Source organism: Notolabrus celidotus, chromosome 3 (genome assembly GCF_009762535.1).
Source record: "Notolabrus celidotus isolate fNotCel1 chromosome 3, fNotCel1.pri, whole genome shotgun sequence".
Taxonomy (NCBI): Eukaryota; Metazoa; Chordata; class Actinopteri; order Labriformes; family Labridae; genus Notolabrus; species Notolabrus celidotus.
Genome location: NC_048274.1, coordinates 22,986,255 through 23,009,198, shown reverse-complemented (window position 1 = coordinate 23,009,198; position 22,944 = coordinate 22,986,255). Strand labels below are relative to the sequence as shown.

The 22,944-nt window shown below is 40.1% G+C and overlaps 1 protein-coding gene across 1 annotated transcript in view; it reads left to right on the top strand.

The window, feature by feature from the left end:
* The window catches only part of LOC117810667 (CUB and sushi domain-containing protein 1-like), a 605,880-nt gene that overhangs the window by 560,024 nt on the left and 22,912 nt on the right, over window positions 1-22,944 (top strand). The window contains 8 exon segments of the mRNA XM_034680592.1: window positions 2,543-2,731; window positions 4,347-4,523; window positions 7,627-7,812; window positions 11,632-11,808; window positions 12,409-12,588; window positions 18,460-18,633; window positions 18,773-18,839; window positions 19,545-19,651. Of these exon segments, the coding sequence (XP_034536483.1) occupies window positions 2,543-2,731; window positions 4,347-4,523; window positions 7,627-7,812; window positions 11,632-11,808; window positions 12,409-12,588; window positions 18,460-18,633; window positions 18,773-18,839; window positions 19,545-19,651 (1,257 nt within the window).

Below are 22,944 nucleotides of genomic sequence, written 5' to 3'. Positions count from 1 at the left end.
AGTAGCATAAAAAACAGATGTTTTAGGCAAACAAAGATATTTGTTACAAAAGGAGTAAAGATTGGGCAGATAACAGAGTGAGGCAACTGAAACGGGACAGGTGCTGCTCAAATCAACAAATAAGGATAACAACGGGAGGACTCTGAACAAGAGTTAGGCATTATACTTTGTAAATCCAAATTAAAAGTTAAAACAAAACCTGACTAACTTACCTATCTCTCCAAACAAAACAAGTGAACAGCACCCACCTAGTGTGAATAATAAAGCAAATACCCTGGCGAGTGAGTCTGAATAAATAAACTCAATCCTGGCTCAAACCTGGAACAATGAGTGCCTCTATCCCAACACTCTTCATCAGAATGTTCACAAGTCTAATGATAACTCCAGGAGGCATGGATTGAAGAAGTGTCTGGATCAAGTCAAGTCAAGTCAACTTTATTTATATAGCACATTTAAAACAACCAGTGTTGGCCAAAGTGCTTTACAAGGTAAAAAGTAAAAATTACATGAAGACAACAATAAACAACACAACATAACAGGATATTAATGTCCTCTTCACGAGTAGAAGGCCAAAGAGAAGAGATGGGTCTTCAACAAAGATTTAAAACATTCAACAGTTGGGGCCGATCTTAATTGGAGTGGCAAGCCATTCCAGAGCTTGGGGGCCGCTGCTGCAAAGGCTCGGTCTCCCCGGGTTTTAAGGCGACTTTTTGGCACTTCCAGGAGCAGCTGGTTTGTTGACTTCAGTGCTCGGGTTGGGTTGTGAGCATGGAGAAGATCAGCCAAGTAGGATGGAACCAATCCATTTAGGGCCTTGTATATTAAAAGTGCAACTTTAAAATCAATCCTGTGACGGACTGGGAGTCAGTGGAGAGCACGCAGCACAGGTGTGATGTGCTCCCTCTTTTTCCTGCCAGTCAGGAGGCGAGCTGCCTATTCTTTTCATTGTGTTTTGCTAGTTTGGCTTGAACTGTTGGCTTCGCTACTTGACACTCCCCTCACTTTTTTTTGGTGGCACTGCAGCATTTTGTCCCAATCTGTTAACTTCCAGAAAGCATGTAGAAACACAAAATGAATTCAGAGTACTGGCATAAAAGCTGTGTGTGTCTGTATGCATATTGGACTTAGAGTATAAATGAGCCTTTAACCCTCACACAATTAGTAAGACTGCTTTTCAAAGTAAGATCATCTGTGTGAAGATTGGATTTGGTCATAATTCCACTGATGTTACCACCTATTACGAGCATTGCAGTTGAGAGTAAAATATCATCTAAATCAAATATAGTGATGGACAAATTGACAACAAATAAGACCTCAAGCTGCACAAAACAAAGAGATTTCCCTGTACAACCATGTTTTTTTAGCAGGTCAGCATGCATTCAGTATTTGTCTGCCTGATTTGCTTCTAGCTACGGCATGTCAAGTGGAACATTTTTGGACAAATAGGCTGCCAGCAGACTGTAAAATTGAGAACTGAATAATTGTAGCGTAAATCTACCATTGAGTTGTACTCAGCGGCAATCATTTTGTTGTTGTGTGTACGTATTCATAAGGCAAACACACACACACACACACACACACCCACACACACACACACACACACACACACACACACACACACACACACACACACACACACACACAGCTGGCCACATGTCCAGAGACACGTTCTTCTCCTCTGCTAACCATGCGTGGTCGCTGCACCACAAGCCTCCCCAGACCTCTGGCAGTGTAACAGTTTTACAGCGCACTAAAACACACAAACACACACTCTCTCACATACACAGAGAGGCATCCTGCACAGTCATAAGGACAGATCAATACAACATAGTTGCTCACAAGGGTTTTCCATTGAAGGGATTTATCCTCACTTGCTTGATTTCCTCATCCCCCTCTTACTTTTTCTGTCCTACCTCCCTCTCCCTCCCAGCAGCAGCTGTCAATTATGAGACTCAAATTTCCTTTGTTCCCATAGGGTGCTCAACACACACACGCACGCACCCACCCACCCACACACACACACACACACACACACACACACAAACACACACACACACACACACACACACACACACACACACACACACACACACACACACACACACAGACACATCTCAGTGTGCACCATGGACTTGAATTTGATTGAATGTCAGCCTCTCCTGACTCATGTGACAAAAAAAAAATCTACTCTTATTGAAGTGGAATCCACACAGAGAGCAGAGGAGTGTCCAGAGGAGCAGGGCGAGAATACAGCAGAACTTCAGAGAACAGAGCAGAGTTTGACTAAAGACCAGCAGAGAGAAGACCAGCAAAGAGCCACAGGGATAATCTGTAACTGAATAGTGCGCTCTATAAATGGTCCACAATTCTCCTTCCTTCCTTTCATTATCCTTATCTTTATTTATCATTCCCTTCCTCTTCCTGTCCTCCCCTTCCTTATCATTGCCATTTCTCTCTCCCTCTCTTCTTTTCTTGAAGAATCATTCTGTCTATGAGAACTGTTCAGATAGTTCCTAACAGTGTTTTCTTCTCTCATCTGCAGTGGTGAATTGTTCGGACCCGGGCCATGCGGAGAACGGTGTGCGCCAGTCTGGCCTACGTTACCCAGAAGTCTTCAGCTATGGAGTATCAGTGGCGTTCCACTGTAAAAGAGGCTTCTACCTCCTGGGCTCTGCAATCCTCACATGCCTTCATGATGGACGATGGGATCGACCAATACCCCGCTGCCTAGGTATGCAAGGAAAGACACAAACTATTATTTGAACTCAAAGATACAATGTAGGAGATGAAAAGACTAGACAGAGAAAAAAATTAGATTGACACTCATAACATATGGCTGTTATGAAAATGTTTGTCTTTTGTGAGCAGGTAACAACTTTCCGGAACACAAGCAGACATAGGCAGGTGGCTTTCTATTTATTTTTCTTCATATTTGTCAGGAAAAGCCATTTGAGGAGTGAAATGGCTTGAACAGCGTCCGCCAGGAAGATGAGGTGCGAATGAGAAACTGAGAGAATAAGAGAGGGTTCAGGGTAGAAAATGGGAGGGAAGTAATCATAAAAGGAGGGTGGTAGTATGAAAGAAAGAGGCTTAAAGGTTTGAGAATGTTTTTGTGTGTGTATGAATGTGTGGGAACAGAAATAAAAGGTGAGCATGTGTCTCTTAGGGCAATAGGCGTTCTTTGCAGAGAGCGACATTGGCTGATAGAAACGTAGAGATTAAACTAGAGAGGCTGATTCAGAGATGAGGAGGGAAACACAGAGAGGTGAGCAGGACCACAGAACGAGGACACAGTGACAGAGAGGGGGAGATGAGGAATCAGACACACACTGGTGGGACGCTGGTGTCGGTGCATCGAGCATTACATTCGAGAAACAAGGTCTTATCGGAAAATTGGGGGGAGAGGTGTGATGACTGAGGGGCGAAGAGAGGATGGAGTAATATAATTTGGGGGTTAGGAGAGATATCAGAGGACCAGTCATTTGGCAGAAATAGAAAATCGAGAGATGTGTCATATCTGTGTCCTAGAGAAACCTGGGCTCTGTAAGATGGCGATTTTTTTTTCCAAAATTGAAGAAAAATAGAAGATTTTTTTACTGATGTCCGTCTCTTTGGAACAAGTTCTACTTGTTTTCAACACAGAGGGGCGGGAGAGAGGCTCTTTCTATGTTTTCTAGCTAAAGGGAATTTAATTTGATATGAGTTATTGCTTCTTTTTCTCGCAGGCAGTGCAATCAAAGTTATAAAAAAAAACAAGCTTTACTGGTAGGGCTGTATACTGCCATACAGTGCAAGCTAAGCATAGTGCTTTCTGTTTAATTATGTGTTTATATAAAAGTTATATTGTAAAATTGCTGAAAGCAAAACATATAACTGCAAGGATCCTAGCTAGGAATCTATATTGTATCTCATACCCGGCTCTCTCCCTTATTTACTAACGCTCTCTACATCAAATGAATGCAGGAATGCAATAACAAAGTTTAAAAGGGAGGTAAAGGCAATGAAAATGTTTTAGGGAAATATTTTTAATATTTTTTTAAGATAATCACAAGTTTTTCAACGAGATAAGAGTTTAGAGATAAGAGAAAAGAGAAAAGTTAACTTTTTATTTTCCTTTTAGGCCAAACGTTCATTAAATATTTGTCTATGATCTCTGTGTGTTGGACTGTAGATTATGAAAATACAACTTATGTCTGCTGGTGTTGTCTTTTGCCTTGCTATCACCTTTTCACTTTAGCTGCAATGACTCAGGTGCACTATCTAATGCAGTAGGATTTTGAATCTATTTTTGAACACCTCATGAACTCTCTCTTTCTCTTTCTCACTCTCTCTCTCGTTGTCTGTAGCTATTTCCTGTGGTGACCCCGGTGTACCCCCTAGTGCCGCAGTATTCGGGACTCGCAGCTGGACGTATGGTTCAGTGCTGCAGTACTCCTGTCTACCAGGAGGGTTGTTGGTGGGAAACAATTCCCGCCACTGTCAGGAGGATGGCACGTGGAGTGGACCACCACCGTATTGCACTGGTAAGGATTCACGAGTCAATAAAGCAGCTTGGTTAGTTGGTGAGAGAGGCATAAGGATAAAAAAAGTACAGTTCCTCAAGTGTCTGCTGGAGGCTGAATGCAAAAGCAGAGGAAAGATTGAAATGCCAGTTTTTATAGCAGAATTATACATGTTTAAAACCTGGTTCAAAAACAGTTTTCAGTATGTAACTTATTTTTTTGTTCATACACTCTGTGGGTAGGTTTTTTTTTTTTTTTAATGGCTTGGTTGATATGACTGTCAAGTGGGCATGCAGCAGCTGTTAACCAGGGGGCTAAGTTCTTGCCACAGCTCCACTTCTTCAACCGTTTCCCAATTGAGCAAAACTAAGGTCAATTCAGCATTTCCCATATGGTGCCTGCCATCGTTGGGCTTCAAAATATCTCTTCAGAAAGGAACGGGTGACATCACAAAGTCAAACAGTCTGTAGTCCTCAAACACAGCTGTATCCACTACTGTGTTCTGTCAAGTTTTTTATACAATCCCCACCTCTAGCGCTTTGTAGATTTCTTTGTTGTAGCATTAATGTTTGAGGCTGAAAGCTCCCGCACCTTTTCTCCACTGTTTTTGTATATTTTCCCACGCAAGAGGTTTAATACACTAATCAGAGCAAACAAAAATAACTAATCACAAAGCAGAGGGATAGAGGTAATATCTTTCTGCTTCTCACCCAAACCCCTTCAAGAACAACACACCACTTGACTGAAAAGAGAAAGTTGAGCATTATTTAGCTAACTCGTTTTTAAAAACCAAAATAAAAGCTGTCTGCAACTTGCAGCTCCCCCTCTCTTACTGTGCCTCTCTCTGTCACTCTGTTGTTGACTCTCACTGTCACTTCAATTTCCTGACATTTCATTTTTGTCTGTGGATTGCAACAAATAAATAGATAAAATTGGAAATTTTAATTAGGGCTTAAAGTTCTGTTTGCAACCACAAAAAGCAAGCGCCGAAAAACCAAACCAAACACACAACAAACGGCCTGCTCATGGCGCTGGAACAATATATCCAATATGAAGTCAGTCTCATTAAAACAGAATGGATCAGTTGCATCTTAATTCAGAAACAGACTCACATCAAAAAATCATTAAAAGACAAATGTTAGCTAGCACTACAGAGCCAGTCCTTAAAAAAGCACAGCTCACCGGGTTCACCAGGTTCAGACCCAGGTTCATCTCTGGTCTTTGGCGGTGAGGCATTCCCCTCCGTGGAGATGCTACTGTCAGCAGGACCTGTTAGCGGTGCAGAACTAACTGTAGTCAGTGCACTGTTGTTTTCCACAGGCATGGTTGTTGTCTTTTTTTAGTGAATCCAAACTGTTTGAGCAGGTAGGGCTGTTTGTTTTGGAATTCTATCTATATTCTGCCCTGAAATACTGAATAAAAATTCAGATTGTTTTCTTTATTCATGACTTAGCTTGAGTCCATTCAAATACCAGACCCACTCAATGATGAGGAGTTCAGTTGGCTGCTTAAATCTAGTCACTTGAGTGCAGCGCCACAGCAGGAATAGGCACAGAGTTGTTCCTAATAACGGAGACAGTTGTTAGTAAAATTAAATACAATGAGTAAATAAACAAACAGCATTGACATAGACTATTAATGTTTCTTCAGGAAGATAAAATATAACCCAATTTTCAGAGCCCCCACTAAACACGAGGGACACTTTCAAGGGAGCTCGTAGCATAATTTTGAACATATTCAGCTCTAATATACAATATAATATCCCCGACTGTTCAATATAACAATAACCTTCAATCAGAAAGTTAACAAGTTGTAGGGTCCCTGTGTCTTTTAGCATTTCATTTCAATTCAGCACTGATTTCTTTAACTGTGCTTTCTTTTAATTCCAGTTGGGTCTGATGATGAGCTGTACTCCATTTATGAAAATTGTAAACTGCCAACTGGGCTAAACTTAGATAATTCTTCACAGCTGTGTTAAAGATTTTGAATAACACTAAGGTCTAAATCCAGCCAAATGAGCATGTGTTATGAGACTGAATTTGCAGTTTTCACAAATCCAGACACAAATGACACAGCACACCACAGGAAACATTATAATTTAAATTCAGTTAATCCATTCACTGAGTGACAAACTGTAGCAAGCTGTTTATATTTTTGACTGTAATTACCTCTCTTCTAACTGAAAACTTACCTATTTTCCTTTAAAAGAAGTTCAGGAATTTACAAATACATGTGCATGATCACATTGTGTCACTGGTGTATACTGAGTGCCTGGCTTAAGGTGAACATGTAAGAAACATGCAGAGAAAAGGAGGTGTAAGAGCCCTTGTTTTCAACCCAGGTTGTTAGTATTGCTCTACAGTTAGCCTGTGTATTCCACCAGACAACAACTGATCATTTCCAAACCCAGCATCAACTGTCTCAACAGCTGAAATGCAATAAGCTTCCTCAACTGGCCTCAAAACAGAACGCTCAGCAGGGCAGAAACCATCCTGCAGCTGAAGACCTAATTGAGATGCAAGCCGCTGCATTTGGAGCTGTACCCTGTTAAACTCACAAATCCCCACCGATGGAATTTAAGCTGCTGAAGTTGTGACACGCTCAGTGCTTTTAATGCTAGAACAATTTGGTATAGCTTAAATGCAAAGTACAGTTCTACAAAGTTTGCGTGAGGGCACTTGCGTGTACTATATATGTGTGTGCCAGTGTATATGAAGGACAGGGGGGGTGAAATATTTGTGCATTTTCTGCAAGAGAGGATAGGAATGGGTTGAAATCACAAATGCTTTTTAGTTTGATGTTGTTGGCCTGTAGCATGAATGCATTTATTTTTAGCATGGTGGCCTCGTTGAGAGTCAGCCTCCTAACCCTGTTTTCACTATTTTGTTACATAAAATCACTAAAACCTATTAGGAAGCTAATGGACATCAGTTGAATGCTGCTGCAGTTTCATGTTGACTGTATTGAGTGTATTTGGATGGTCTGTGAGTGTGGTTACGTGTTTTGTATTGCTCATGTCTCATCAAGACTGTGCAGGGGTCCTGGCTTGCTTTATTGTCAAGCATGCATCTCTCTGTTTGTGTGCGTTTAGTACATCATCTCTATGTCTCTTTTCTTGCTATAGGTGCAAGTCCAGGAGTCTGTGGAGACCCAGGGATCCCTCCCCATGGTGCTCGTCTTGGAGGGGAAGAATTTAAAACCAAGAGCCTGCTGCGTTTCAGCTGTGAGGCAGGTTACAGTCTGACTGGCTCAGCTGAGAGAACCTGCCTTCACAATGGCACCTGGAGCGGCACGCAGCCTGTCTGTCAAGGTGAGGAAAAACCTGCCCCAAACTTAAAATGATACATGTCCCTTCATAAAATTTAACTCTGTTTAAAGATAGAACTTAATTCACTGGAGACTCATAATGCAACTGAAATCGTAAACATGAAACAATTTACCTCACTTTCTCAGAGAGAAAACATTTTGAACACTCAGTACTGCACTTATGAATGTGAAATCAATGAGTTTAAATGGGGCCTTTGTAGGCAGCTCTTATTTCTATGCAATGTTTATTTACCCTGTTTTATAGTTACATCTGCCGTTTGCTCTATACAAGCAGCATGGATTTGAGAACACAATATGTGCTGAACTGTCTGTTTAGAAAACATCATCCGTTTTGATACCACGTTATCTCCATCACAATAGGAGTTACCTTTGGGTCCCAACCCAGATTCTATGTAACACAGACATAAAAATAAACATCTCTGTAAAAAGAAGCAGTGCAGGTTTTTGTTGAAACTCACAGTGCAGCACATTTGTGGCATATGGGCCTAATTATTCAGCATTTTGTGTGAAAATAAATCAGCTCAGGCTCCGAAGATGAACAGCTTAATCTCTTCTTTGGAGAATAATGTAGCATCAGGCTGCTTGGCTTGCTGGCAACAGTAAGCAACAAATCCATTACCAAATATTGCTTAAAATGCATTACATTCGTTTCACACCTTACAGTTGATTTAAATATTGTGTAGATGAAGTTTAAATATTGTTTATACATTCAGGAGATTTATGGAATTAGAAGATAAGGTTACATGAAGTATATTGTATGTAGTTCAAGGAAGTTTGATGTATATTTGTAAGTATATCTTGAAGCTACAGAGAGGATCATTTTACTTTAGCTGATAATAGTAGAAGTTACACAACTCCTGAACTACACATTGTAACTACAGTCTGGTGATTGTAAATGTCCCAACTTGTCTGTCAGCTGAAAAAAAGAACATATTTTAATTCAATGTTGGAGGTTAATAGAAGAAGAGATTTGTAGAAAAATATCTAGCTTCCTGTTTTTGTGTGCATGTGTTTGTACCAGCGTGGCCCAGATACAAAGGACTGAAGTGTGTCACTCTGAACTGACTGAGCTGAATCTTCCACAGCACTGCGGTGGTTATAAAGTGTATCCCATACAACAGCAGTTTCCAAAGTCAGACTTAAACCAATAGGGGTTTAGAGGAAATTAAAATGGGTCCCAACAGTGCTGTAGAGACACCAGGATCCTTTGCTGCTTCCTGTGGTTTTTTTTTCTCTATTCCAAACAATGGCAGGTATGGCTGAATGAAACACTGCTGACATTAACTCCAGTCTGACGCAGATTTCAGATTCAGTTAGATGGATGGGGTGCTTGAGCAGTAATTTGAGTGGAGAGGGAGAGGGAAGAGTGAGTCATACAGTTTCAGAGCACCCCTATGATTGTGTGGCCAAGACCCAAAACACCACCAGTGTGCTAAATATAGAGTGCTGGAAAGCTTAACAGCAATACTGAGTAAAATAAGAAAAAACAGCAGTAGATCTATTCACATAAATAAAAATGTCTCAGTGCTGCATTACAAAGCTCCATACCAAAAGGTTGCTTGAGTTCAATGCAGTGATTTATATGAAAATGCCTAAATCTTAAAATGTACTCCTAATAAACTGTTTTGCAAAATAAACTAGTGTGTATAAAGAAAGATCTTCTCCTTAACTTTGAATATCTTACTTTAGTTACAAATACAGTTGAATAAAAAGTGTAAAAGAAATTAAACTAAAAGTACATTTTTAAGCTTGGTTTGTCTTCATGACCTGAATCAGAAACATCAAATGTAGCCCCCTAGTCTTACGAACAATCATACAACTACATATATCCTGGCTCGCACACCTTTGAGGTGTGTGTGTATTTGTATGTGTGCTAGTGCCTGTGTTTGTGTAAAACAAATTATTTATGTCTGTCTACAGTTGTTTTTCATTAAGCTAATAGTGGTTAAAAGCTGATTCAGAGGGGATGAGACATCTATCACTGAGACACAAACACAAAGAAATCCATACACACATCCATACAGAAACACCCCCGCATACACACTGTTACTCACTGCAGGTTTACTGAGAGCGCACACACACACACACACACACACACACACACACACACACACACACACACACACACACACACACACACACACACACACACACACACACACACACACACACACACATACACACACACACTTACTGTTGCAAGGCAGAGCTTTTAAGGGCTCTAACAAATGAATCCCATCAATAGGTGTTGATTGTTAGAGGCTGTCAGTTGTGTCATGGTTTTATAAGTGAAATGTGCCGTGGCTGGTTCCTGTCTGTCCTGTTGATATGCTGTGGCAGCACACTCGAGATCGATGTTTCCTGTTTAGAGACGTTTCAGAGACGCCCCCCCACACACGCACAACTTTAATTCTGTGTCTTCCCAGTACTTACAAGAGATGCATTGGTTTAATAGTGAGGAACGCCAAGGATAGATGTAGTTTGCAGCCTTTAGCTAGCCATAAAACTACATCTTCACACAAGAAGAAAAGGAAGAATTAAATCCCCACTCAAATATCAACTTTTTACAGTTACAACATGATTTCTAGGACATTCAGGTCCTCAAATGTTCAGAATTTAATTTCACACGTATACCTCTAAGCAATTCTGCATTGAATGTACTCTCACATCACATATAAAAGTACTCTGTTTTGTTCAGAAGGGTAGAACATCATCTTCTGTGATGGTGACTTTTTCTGGATTGATATCAGAAAAACATTCAAAAATATGTTTCTGTTAAACAAACTTAACAAACACTACAAAGGTAACTGAGGTGAGCAGTAAAGAGCATAAAGCAGTGAAACTCTGTTTGACTTGAATGTGACGATTGCCCGGCCACCTTGTTCATGACTGTTCCTGAATTACCCGCAGTGGTCACACACTGGCTCACCCTGACTTCATGCAACTTTGTAATAGGGCTCTGGCAGGAAGAAGTCCAGTTAAAGGGGTGAAAAATGTGCCTGTTTGCGGTCTCACATGCACTCCTTCAATACAATGCCTGGGATTTTTAGGAGTGCACTGCATGTTTGAAAGGGGCTTTGGATTCCCATTGCGAGGAAGATATTGTACAGGCTTTGGTGTAGATCTTGTTGAAGCACCTATAAAAATGAATACCAGCATGTCTTCATGGATGCTGCAATGTCAGGTGTACAGCCAATCTCAGGTTATAAATATGTATTCTCTGTGCTCCCATCGCTGAGACTTTGTTCTCCCCAGGATAACTCTGGAAGGACATTGTCCACAAACACTGACTGAGAATGAGCTTTGCAACCCTACTGCATGACCAATGCTCCTCCTAACTGAGTGTTATTTCCACACTTCTAGGCTATCTTAACATACAGGATCTTGTGTAAAAACACAGGCAGATACATAAAGACAGCATATCTCGTGTTATAACAAGTGGCAGGTCCAGGCAACAGGTCCCTGTCTTAGAGCTGTTTCATGCCCTCTGCTCTGCTCATTGGCACTTTGGCAGCTGTAGTGGGGGCTGTAGATGTATTACAGTCTCCTGCAGTCTAGCACACAACTGGAACACTGTACATCTGCCAGTCACTGCTGGGAATCCCTCCAACAACCTGTAGTCATCAATAAGCCTTACTACCTCCAGGACATATATTTAGAGTTATTTCCAGCTGACTCCAGTGATAATCTCATTATTGCAGCCTTCAGCTGATCAGCCTTGAGTGACGGCGAGACAGTATTGCTCACAGCGATATTATCACTATGATTAATCACTGCTGTTTAATATTTCCTCCTTTCTCAGCTGTATCTTGCGGTAACCCTGGCACACCTGCACACGGCAGGATCGTCTTCAGCGATGGCATCACTTTTGGCAGCTCGGTGGCTTATGCATGCTGGGAAGGTTTCAAAACATCAGGCCTGACCACCAGACACTGTACAACAAATGGGACATGGACGGGACAACCCCCGGATTGCGCTGGTACGTCAGGTTTACTGTCATTGCTTCTACTGTCTTTATAAGTGTTAAAAGTGAAATGCAAGGGGAATAGTCCCTCTGAAGGCTGAGTTAGTTTCATTAGCTATAGCACTACAAGCACCACTGCAAATAGCATTAGTATTATTGAGTGCATAGTGGTGTTTTTGTACTGAAGGATCCAAGAGACATAAATTGTGCATGGACTGGGCAAACCACTGCCGTGCAGATACAGGACTGTACAAGAGAAAGTTTGTTGTGTCTGAGATTTTAGCTTGTACAGTTTCACAGAGCCAGACAGAGGTTTGGGAAAATGAGAGAGTCGACAGGAGGTAAAAGAACTGAAGCGAGGATATGCTCCAGGGAAGCTAAAGACTAAAGTTGGTGAGAAAGTTGAGAATAAGAACAGGGTTATGGGACAAGGACAAAGAAGTAAAAGCATTTGTGTTTCAGGCTGTTAGAAGCATAGTACATTTAGATTAGATTAGTTGTAGTTTCCGCTGATGTGTCAGAACACTAAGCAGGATTGTTGGAACACCAGCCAGAAGACACACACTCTATAATTATGTTTATGACTAATTTTGTAAAACCTCTCACCTCCTTTAGTGATCAGTTGTGGAGATCCAGGACCAGTAGCCAATGGGATCTATCTTGGACGTGAGTTTTCCTTCAACCACACTGTGATCTACCACTGTAACCCCGGTAACCTGATGGAGCCACTTGGGCGCAACATCCTGCACTGCACTAAAGAGGGAACCTGGAACCAGACTAAACCCAGTTGTAGAGGTAAGAACACACACAAGATAAATACTTCCACAGTAAAAGAAACCTTTAAGTTGATCTGAAGACGACGGACACTTAGATTCAGTACAGTGTAACAGAAAACAGTGTCTTACAAACAGATTTGAGTATTTCTAGTTGTTTAACACCTCTGCTTTTTTGTCTGGTCACAGTTTGAATTTCACAAAATTCAAAGTAGGATAGAGTATTGATATATTGTTGCTGCAGCAGCCAGTATTAGTATATATTTTTCAGAAACACATTTGTCATAAACAACACCTCAAACATGATTGTAATAATAGTACTCAGTATTTTAATAAACATAAAAAACAGTGTTGACTAACCATCAAAATAGAGAATATGAATTACTCTTTTAAAAGTTAAAGAAAGATCAACTTATCTTCATTTTGGCAACATTTGAGATTGATTGTTATTTAACTATAAAATCATTTTAACCAAAAGATTGATTCGATTAGATATTGAAATAACTTTTCACTTAGCACATTAATCAAATCAGAAATATTCACCTCTGTAAATACGTTAGAATCAACACTCACTAAGTTATCTCTTCAGACAGGCACTTAGAAAACATGAAACAAAATATACTATTACAGGACATCTCATAGGACAGTCTATGAAACAGCACACAGAGACACTCCCAGACAGATTTATGTACAAGGTGGACACATTTGTTACATTATGAATAACATCTTCACGTTTGATAACCGACTAAACCGCAAGAAAGATGCAAAGCCTCCGGGAACAGGCATCAGAATAGGAAACAGATGTTATGCATGAGTAACTGACATGACACTACTTGACTTGAGTTTTGTTCAGGGTTAAGTAGATGTCACAAGTCCTGATCTATGCTGGTAATTCTTATCAGGAACGTTTGCCTCTATCAGAAAATACCATTTAACTAAATTTAGTTTGACACCTAGGTGTATTGCAGTCTCCCCTAGCTCTTAATTCTGGTATTGATCCTATTGTTGTGTTTCTTCTGGATATATTTACTGAATGATGGCAAGGTAAGCCCTGTTCAAACTTTAAAAATCAAGACCAGTATCAGTAGTATGTTTATAGTTATATTCTGCTTCTTCTTCTTCTGCTACTTCTTCTGTTTTCTTTTTTTGTTTACTATAAAATCTTAGTTTAGATAATTAAGGACAATCCAGGATAAAAGTTAGATCCTGGAGTGGACAAGGCAGTATGATAAACATTTATTTAAATTTTGAGAGTGAACATTGCAGTTCCGTTCCCAATAAAGAAGTAAAAAAGAATAATAAAAACATCAGATAAAATAAATAAAACCTTTATCTGCTGGAATTTTGCTGATTGTCTCAGAGACCAAAACTTCATGAAAGCTTTTTATAAACATTCTTGGGGGACTGATAACAAAAGCAAGTATATTTTGTTAGATTTCATACTGCAATTAAACACAATACAGAGCATATTTATTGAGTCTGAGTGTTACAAAAATCCTCTAATAACAAGGCACTCAACCATGAGGAATAACAAGGGTTGTTATTGTTATAGATCCGTGCAAATGCAGAAAAAGCCCAACAAAAACAAGACACAATTTAATAAGAACAATAGATTTTTATTGCTGGCTGCCACACTAAAATAACAGATTGTGACTTTAACTGTGCTTTAAGACAGAGTCCAAGTGAAGATTTACATAGCTCTTTACAAATAACAGGGTGTTAGAGTGTGTATTCTGAGCCCCCTCTTACTGACAAACATAAATGTGAAAATAAAAAAGAATTAATTTAAATAAATTGAGTCTCAGGTTTACAACAGCCCTTATTTAGGGTTTAGACTGAATACTCCACAACAGTAAGAGTGAATGTTTCCTGAAACCCTCCCTGCCGCTTCTTCCCACAAACAGAAAAATCACCTGCTGGCTCCTGCAGTTGCAGATGCTTTGAACTGAGAGGAAAAACGTAAAAAGCTGGTGGAGGCTACTGAGAGGAAACCAGAGGGAGAGAGATGCAGGGAGAGGGACGACGGAGAAGTAACTGATACTGTGGGTGATAGAGACTGAGACAGAGTTAGAAAATGAAAGAGAGAAAGTTAGAAGGAAGAATGAAAAAAGAAGGGGAGATACATGTAGAAAAATGCTGATTGTCCTTTCTCCTCCGCCTCTCTTTTCTCTTTTGACCTTCTTCACAGCTTAATTTTCTCTTCTGTACCATGTTTTTTTTCAGCTCCTCTGTTTTCATTCCCTTCATTTTCTCCCGCTTCAAACTCTCCACAAGCCTTCATTTGATCATATTTTGGAGAAACAGCATCTTCACACAGGGCAACATATTGAATGAAGGAGTTGTAAGCCACACAAGTGCAGCTCGGCAGGCAAAATGAATCAAGTTAGGAGGAAAGAGAGATTGAGGAGGTGGCGAAGGGGAAGAAGAATGGAGGAGGAAAGAGGGTGGCAAAGGTGTAGTGAGAGAAAATGCTAGATAACAGAGAGAGGAGGCACAATGATACACAAAGAAAAGTAGTGAAGAGATTAGGAAAGAAAGAAAAAAGAAGGTGAAAAAACAGGGACTGAAGAAGGTGGGATAAAAAGGGAAAGATAATTTGATGAGCCATCAGTTGGGCTACAATGTGAAAAAGGAGCAGAGAGGCAAAAAGAGAGAGAGGGAGAGGGGAAGAGAGCGATGGGAGAAACTTAGAAAGGCAAATCAATACCTGCCCCCAAACCTGTAAACACACAGTGAGAAAGGGGATTAAGCCCATAAAATGTGTTGGCTGGGTGAATGCGCCAGGAGAGATATTCTGTAAGAGGAAGGGAGGAGAGGGAGAGGCTGAAACTTTGTGAGACAAGAAGAATAAAAGAGGAGTTAAGCTGGTACAGGACAAGAAAAGAGGAAATGCAAGGAGAAACAGAAGAAGAGTAACTGAAAGACCTTTAGAAGACAGACAGCAAGGAGGGACCAACATGTTAGATGAGGGAGAACATGGGAAAAAGGGGGGAAGGGAGAAATCGCAATGAACACAACGATGGAAGGATGAGTGGAGGTGTATAACTAAGAAGAAATGAGGCTTATCCCACTAGACCCATGTGAAGCTAACCCAGTATATGCACTACAAAGGAGAGAGACACAAATAAAATAAGACTTCAGAAACCTTTAATTACAGACTGAAGTGTTCTCAGGGCATCAGAGACCGGCAGAAATATTGTTCTGGAGTATAAGCTGCTAAAGTCAATGAGGGGTTTTGTTGTTTTGGAGAGTTGCAGTTTGAGCCTCAACAACAAAGTTAGTTTTAGAGAACACTCTTTTAATTCTTCATTTTAATCCCTGTTAGCTGTTCAATAGCAATTAGTACCATTACTAGAGTCAAGCAACTGAAATTGTCAAACAACATGCTTGAAGACGGGCCTCACGTGTGAAGGTGTGAGATTTTTTTTTTTTTTTAATGGAACCAACAAGAAGCAGAACACATTGAAGAGTGAAGAAAACAACATGGGAAAAATAAAAACACTTTTATGACTCTGAGAGGATGACCTTTGGGAGATGCAAGGCTTCTTCAGGACACTGGTGACATACAAAGCCAAAATTAGTCAACTGATTTGTTTGCTCCAAGCAGTCCTGCTGTTGCTAAGAAACTGCAGTGTTACAAAAAAAAAAAGATAAAAAGATATATTTTTGTAGCTCAAAACAATTTTTTTGTTAATGGCACTCTGAGTCTGCATCCAAAAGACTCGTGGCTGAGATAGACAAAGAGGACACAAGAAGAAGATTGGCAGAGAAGAAACAAAATCGACAGTTGGATGGAGAGGGCAGGAGAAAACAAAATGCAATAAAAAACGTCAGTCATGGAGAGAAGCCAGATGTCCATGGAGTGTGTGTGTTTAGTGGTGCTGTAAAAGCAATACTTGTTTTATTTCTGCAAACTGTCCATAAATTAATCTCAAGTTTCAGTATGTGCTTAATGCTGCATCTACTGTATATACAGCATGTCTGTGTTGTTTTTGTGTGCATGTCTGTATGTGTGTAACTGCGTCTGCCTCTCTTCCTCCGTGCATGCTTGTGCTCACTGTATATCATCATAGCAGAGTGAATGGAGCGTGAAACCATCTGTCTCCTGGTTAGATGAGAATTACACTGACTTTATTAGATGTTTGAAACCATGCAGATGGTTATCATTATCTTAGGGAGTTTGGCACATGCACACACATTGTACATGCACACACTCAATCGCAGATGCTTATCAGTTTGTTATGAAGTTGTATGCACAGACATCTATCCTCATAAAACACACTTGACTTGAACATATGAGCACAGGCAGGTGGATGTAACTGTGCACGCACACACACCTCAGATTTTGTGTGGAAGCTGGTGTAACATCATCAGGCATGAAACCTATGTCGCTGTGTAATCAAAGACCCCAGATGCTTTTTTAATCTCTATAAATTGATTTGATCCACTGGACCGATTCATATCAACATTAGTAATGTACACTCGCAGTTAGACAATCAAGTTTCAGAGTTGCAGTGGATCTGTGTGATTCATTAGTAATACACAAATAGCAATCCAACATAGCGAGTGTAAAGCATTCACGTGGCTTTCCCCCTCTTCAAAAAGAACACCCAGTCACCTGAGTGAAAGCAGAAACACCATCATAGACAATGCCCAGAATGTCCTTTAAGAAAAACTTAGTCAGCATGAAGACCATGGTTTGTCTTTTGGTTGAGCAACTTAAAAAATGGTTACCTCGGTCATCTGCTGCTTTGGGATGGTAAAAACCTTAACATTGAACAAAACTCTCGTCCCTGCATGTAGGCATCCTCTGTGGGCCTCTCTCAGCGTCCACAGCAATCTATTAACTTATCTTTGAGGGCCTGACACATAAGCGTCCTGTGCTCTGCATCCTCTTCTCCCCCAGGTCCGAGGCACATGAGTAATAGTCCACATGGTGATCGCTGTCAGCTGCTTTTTTTGTCTTTTGTCACACCTCTAATTTGCAGTCATCTTACCTTGCATCAATTTAAATCCCTCATAGTAAGCACTTTGTTACTATACATCAGAGATCACAAGGAGGGGTGAGCAGAAAAGTGGCTCATTGGTCAGCACTGTTCCTTGCTTTCCTCAGTTTAGCCTGGTGCATGCTGAAGACAAGCACTGCGTGACTGAATACCAAAGTGTCTTCTTTGTACTAATGTTTCAACTTTCTTTCTTTTTTTAATTGAAGCTTTATCTAATTTAAGCTTTTCTTCACAGGAGCATTGTTCTATTTGTTGGTTTCATTTATTTCACGTCTAAGAGTTTTATATCCACCTGGGACATGTCCTGACTGCTCTTTTGTTTCTATGACTTTGACAGTCTGAGAGCTCATCAAATTAAGTGTTTCTCATTTATTTGCCTCTACTGAAGATGAAAGTATAGATAATGGAAAAGTATGAAATGAGGTAAAAATATATAATTGGAACAGTATAAGCCACTTCTGTCATCTTAAGCTGTCAATTTCACACTGCCAGCTGCAGTGTCAGTTTAAAGAAAAAAAGTCTTGGTAGTGCTCAGTTATTCACCTGTTAGTGTCTAAGTTCAGTGTACTCTACAATGTATGCTGTAGAAACTAAGGTAATCCTGATAGGATTAAAGTCTACAGAAACACGCACACACAGTCACAGCCAACAGCTGTATTTGGATAGTGGGAAACCAAGCACCTGGTTTAGAAAACATGCAAATTTTATACAAACACATTAACTCACTCACACACACACATGCAGAGATCCAAAACAGGAAGTTACAGCTCATGAGACAGCAGTATAAGACACAGTAAACCATGTTGTCTGTGATGATGAGCTGTGTTCATTTACGTCATGTAACACCATCAGCTCTGTTCATACTCTTTTACCTTGGTTTGTTTCAGTGATCCAGTGTGGACTTCCTCCTCAAGTGCATCATGGGAAAGTGGAAGGAACTGACCATTCATGGGGATCAAGTGTTAGCTACAGTTGTTTTCATGGTTACCAGTTGTCCACTCCTGCTGTGTTATCGTGCGAGGGGAACGGGACGTGGACAGGAGACATCCCACAGTGTCTGCGTAAGTTTGCTGGACTTTTTCTACTAACAAACAGCATCTTCAAACTTTCACTGATGTACGTTCTGATCACTTTTCCATCATTAAGTTTGCATACCAAAACAAAGAAGGAGTCCTAACTTTATCTGTTGTCCCATTTCAGCTGTCCTGTGTGGCGACCCTGGATCTCCTGGAGGTGGATTCAGAGAGGGAAACATCTACTCCTACCGGTAAGTTAGAGGTGGTTAAAAACTGCTTGGATAGACAGTGTTTTCATGTTGATCTCTGATGGGTGAATGAAAGCATCATAAAGGAATGCAGCATAAAGGCCTCCAGCTTTTTGAAAAACTTGTACTTCATTAAAATGACTTGCACAATTTTTGTGGCGGCCTGCTGTGACTTTGATTTTGAAATGGAATCAACCCCCTGTGCAAGATAACCAATTAACATACTAATTTTGTCACTCCAAAAGAATTGTCATTCTTTACCGTAATAAAACAAAATTTATGCATAAAGATGCTGTTTTTAATTATAGATGACTTGTGAGGCATGTGCTTCACAATAAATGTGTTTCAAAGTGAAGGATGAAGCCGTCCTTACTGTTCAACTCTTCAGGAGATGCTCTTTGTCCTGTCAAGGTTACCAAATGTTGAAAAGTGTAGCTTCAAAACATTATACGATTTTGCCCTCATGTCTTGATGTCAGTTTGGACAAAATAGATTAAGGTTTGTGAACAAAACAAGAAAAAGATTTAAGCCAAAGGTGAATTGGTTAGATCAAGAGCAGCTGTTTTGTAGACATCACTGCCTAACCTGTTCCATGGATACCAGAATCATTCAAAGGAAAAGGTGGTAGAAAACACATCTTATCATTACTTATTTCATTGAGTTATTTTCTCAGTGTGTTGTATACATGTATATTTTTTTCAAATACAGGTCTGAGGTCAGATTCTACTGCCATGCCCCCTACTTGCTGGTTGGCTCTGCTGCAAGAGTTTGTCAAGCAGATGGGATTTGGAGCGGCCAGCAACCAGCCTGTATAGGTAATGGACTCTTACACCTTTTGAACACCATGGAACTTATACCCGGCAAAACTTTAGGGTGAATTCAGAAAGAATGCATTGCAGTAAACCCTTTCAACTTCAGCATGCATAACCGCTCCAGACTGTTTCTACACATTTAGAGAAATTGTGCCTGTATCTAATGGGAGTATTTAACCTCAGATTATGACAATAATATTAATGTCAATTTTTTTTTTTTTTTTTACAGACATGAACACTTTTTTTTTAGATCACTCAAATGTGGATTTGTTGTAATAATCATTGGAGGTCTACATGTGATTGTGCTTATACATATAGCGTAGTAGTTTCCATAAGCTCTTTGCACTCTCTGGCTGTTAACGCTTGTGTTTGTGAATTTGACGTTTAATTGTAATGAGACCAAATTTACCCCAAATGTATGCATGATCACTGATTTATAAAGAGCTGTATTTGCAAACTGCAGCAGGGATGCTATTTGTTCTGCAATGTAGTTTGTTGTGCTTTTAAGCCTTTTCATGTGTTTTGAGAGTTAGACAGTTTTCTAATACTTTTCATAACAATGTGTACACAGCACAAAGATTACTCCATTGTTTCCTACTACTTTCCTACTACTATTATTGCAGACTAAATTACTTACATTATTGTCCGAGTGAAGGACAGTACTTTGCAATGCAAGATTTTCTCTGTTGTGACAAAACCCATCCTAAATGACTTGGGAATGTAGCTTCTATTCATCATAAACATTTTTAAAGATTTATTTCAGAGTAAAAAGTAAAAAAACATACAGTACAGTATTAATCAGCTCTTCTCACACCCTTCTTCATCACATAGAGCAAAAACAGAATACATTTCAGACACATTTTCAGATTCAGCAAAACATATTACACACTTTCCGTATTTGTAACAGCCATTTGTTTAATAGACAGAAATCATTGTTGTGTAAAATCTGATTATTGGTAAACAGATATTAGAGCAGTCTGTTGTACATATTTTAACATTAATATTCCTGTGCAGAAAGAGCTATAGATAATATTTTATTAACAGATGACGAGTGTCATTTTGATGTTAGCATTTGCTTTCTATAAATATTTGATCTTGGAAAGAAGCCCTTCATTTGGTTAAAAACTATATATTTGTGTGATTAATGTTCTGATAGCATGAGGCTCATTTTTAAACAAGATTTGATATCATAGAGTCCCAGTTTAGTTCAGCTGGTAGAGCAGGAGCCTCATACACAGAGGCTATAGTCCCAGACTCCCAGCCTTGCCCCTTTGATGCATGTCTTCCCCAACACTTTTCCCTCAGGCAGATATCCTGTCACTTTAAACTGTCCTATTAAATCAAGAGCAAAATGACCAAAAATAAATTGTCTTTGAAAAAGATGTGTTCTGGAGAAAAAGGACATTTTTCAAAGACAGTTTATTTACTATATGTGGCCATATTATCCATAAAACATAAAAACAGTTGCGGTGCCATTGTTCCCTGATTTATAGGCTATATAAGCAGTTCTTGATCCTCATTTATTTAATAACTGCTGCTGTGTTTTAGTCCTTTTTTTATAGATTCTATTTTGTAATGATGTAAGTAAGGTGGGATTTCATTTGAAAAAAAAGCCCATCTGCATCTCTCATAATGCCATCCAAAGTAACCAAACAACCTGCTGGGAAACTTCCAGGAAGTCTGTAGGAAGACTGACATAGCCATTAATGGTCAGTGACCCTGAGTGGTTCTGAAAAGGCCTCAAGCAAGCTACATAAAAAAGCAATACCTCATAGTTTCTAGAGAGAGGGGGGCGGGGGACTCACCTGGATAGACACAATGGTAATGGCCATGACAAGAATATGTACACAGCGAAGGCTAAATTGACCAGAGAGGTTTGCAAAGTCAAATGCCACTGAAGGAAAATATTATATGATTGCGAGAGAGCTCAAGATAAATCAGAGCATGTCACAGTGCAGATAGAGTTATTCATGCACACCAAACAGATTTAGAGACAGGTTCAGTCACAGGACAATTCTGGGCAAGAGGCAAACATTCTCCTAGAGATATCTTTGTGCCCGCCTAAAGAGCACGGGTGGGCCACCTTAGGTGTCATCCCAGACAGCACACCAAAGTCTGTGAAGAACAGAATGACGTGATCCTAAAAGAGTTATGTTTTGTATGCTCCTGTTTCGAGGAGGACCTGGAGAGTGCTTGAAGTTGCTCAAGCGGTAACTTCAGATGGGAAAACTGACTCACAAGCAGAAATCTACAGCATCTTGGTAAAATATTGCCTTTAAAGCTTGTCCATGATAGAGCACTATGAAGGAGATCAAACCCTAACCACCTACAAAGAGAGTTGAGGTCATAGCCCAGCTGCCTGGCAAACAGCTACAATCCATCCACCTATACCAGACTACAAACATGTTCAATTATGCTGTAAAAAATGGACATAATAATGTGGGCTCCAGCAAGGTTTACATGGCTCAAGTGGACAAATTTGAGGAACTGTAGTTTTTCCACTTCTGCTTTGCCTTCTTTTTCCACATTGGGGGTTTGTAATAACCCGGTGTCACTTCACCATATCAGTCCACTGGTAAAATAAGTCTAGACCTTTACAAAGAAGGGAGTGTTTGTCTTATCTTCAGTAATCCGCAGAGACTTTCAGCCTACTAGAAAACAATACTTGCACCAGCAGTAAATGAACAATTACCCCCAAGATAGAATCCCCGTCCTGGGGAGAGGTCCATGAAGTTGTCACGCGCTGTAGATCTTCCTCTACTCCTGGTCTCAGTGGTGCCACGCAAAGTAAACAAGAAATACCTCAAACTCCTCTGACGGCTTTGGAATCTTACGCTGAGAATTATTGACTAAGGGCGTCTTTCCAGCAAGTTTGCGAAACCAGAAGAATGCTCTGTCCCCAAAGAATTCAGCTCCACACTGATGGAGGTGAAGATGGTTTTCTCTCCATCTGACTGAGGGATAAGCACATACATGACCCAGGACAAATCTGTTGACATATCTGCTCAATAAGGTTTATTGTTGAAAGCTGCTCTGGGTAAAGGGAGTTCTCAGCAAACTCATCCAGGAATTCAAGGAGAGGCTGCAATACTGCTTCTGGATCCATTTCCCGTAACATGATTGAAGTTTCTATGGTTCTCATCACCAATTATTTTTGCTTTGAAAGTCCTAGGTAGGGGATATAGCACTCCTTTATAATAGTTGTGATGGGAATGAACCTTATTGTGACAGCGGAGTCCAGAGGGCCACAAGAAGAAGTCAACACGGAGCTGTCAAGGGAATCATAGATGACCTTA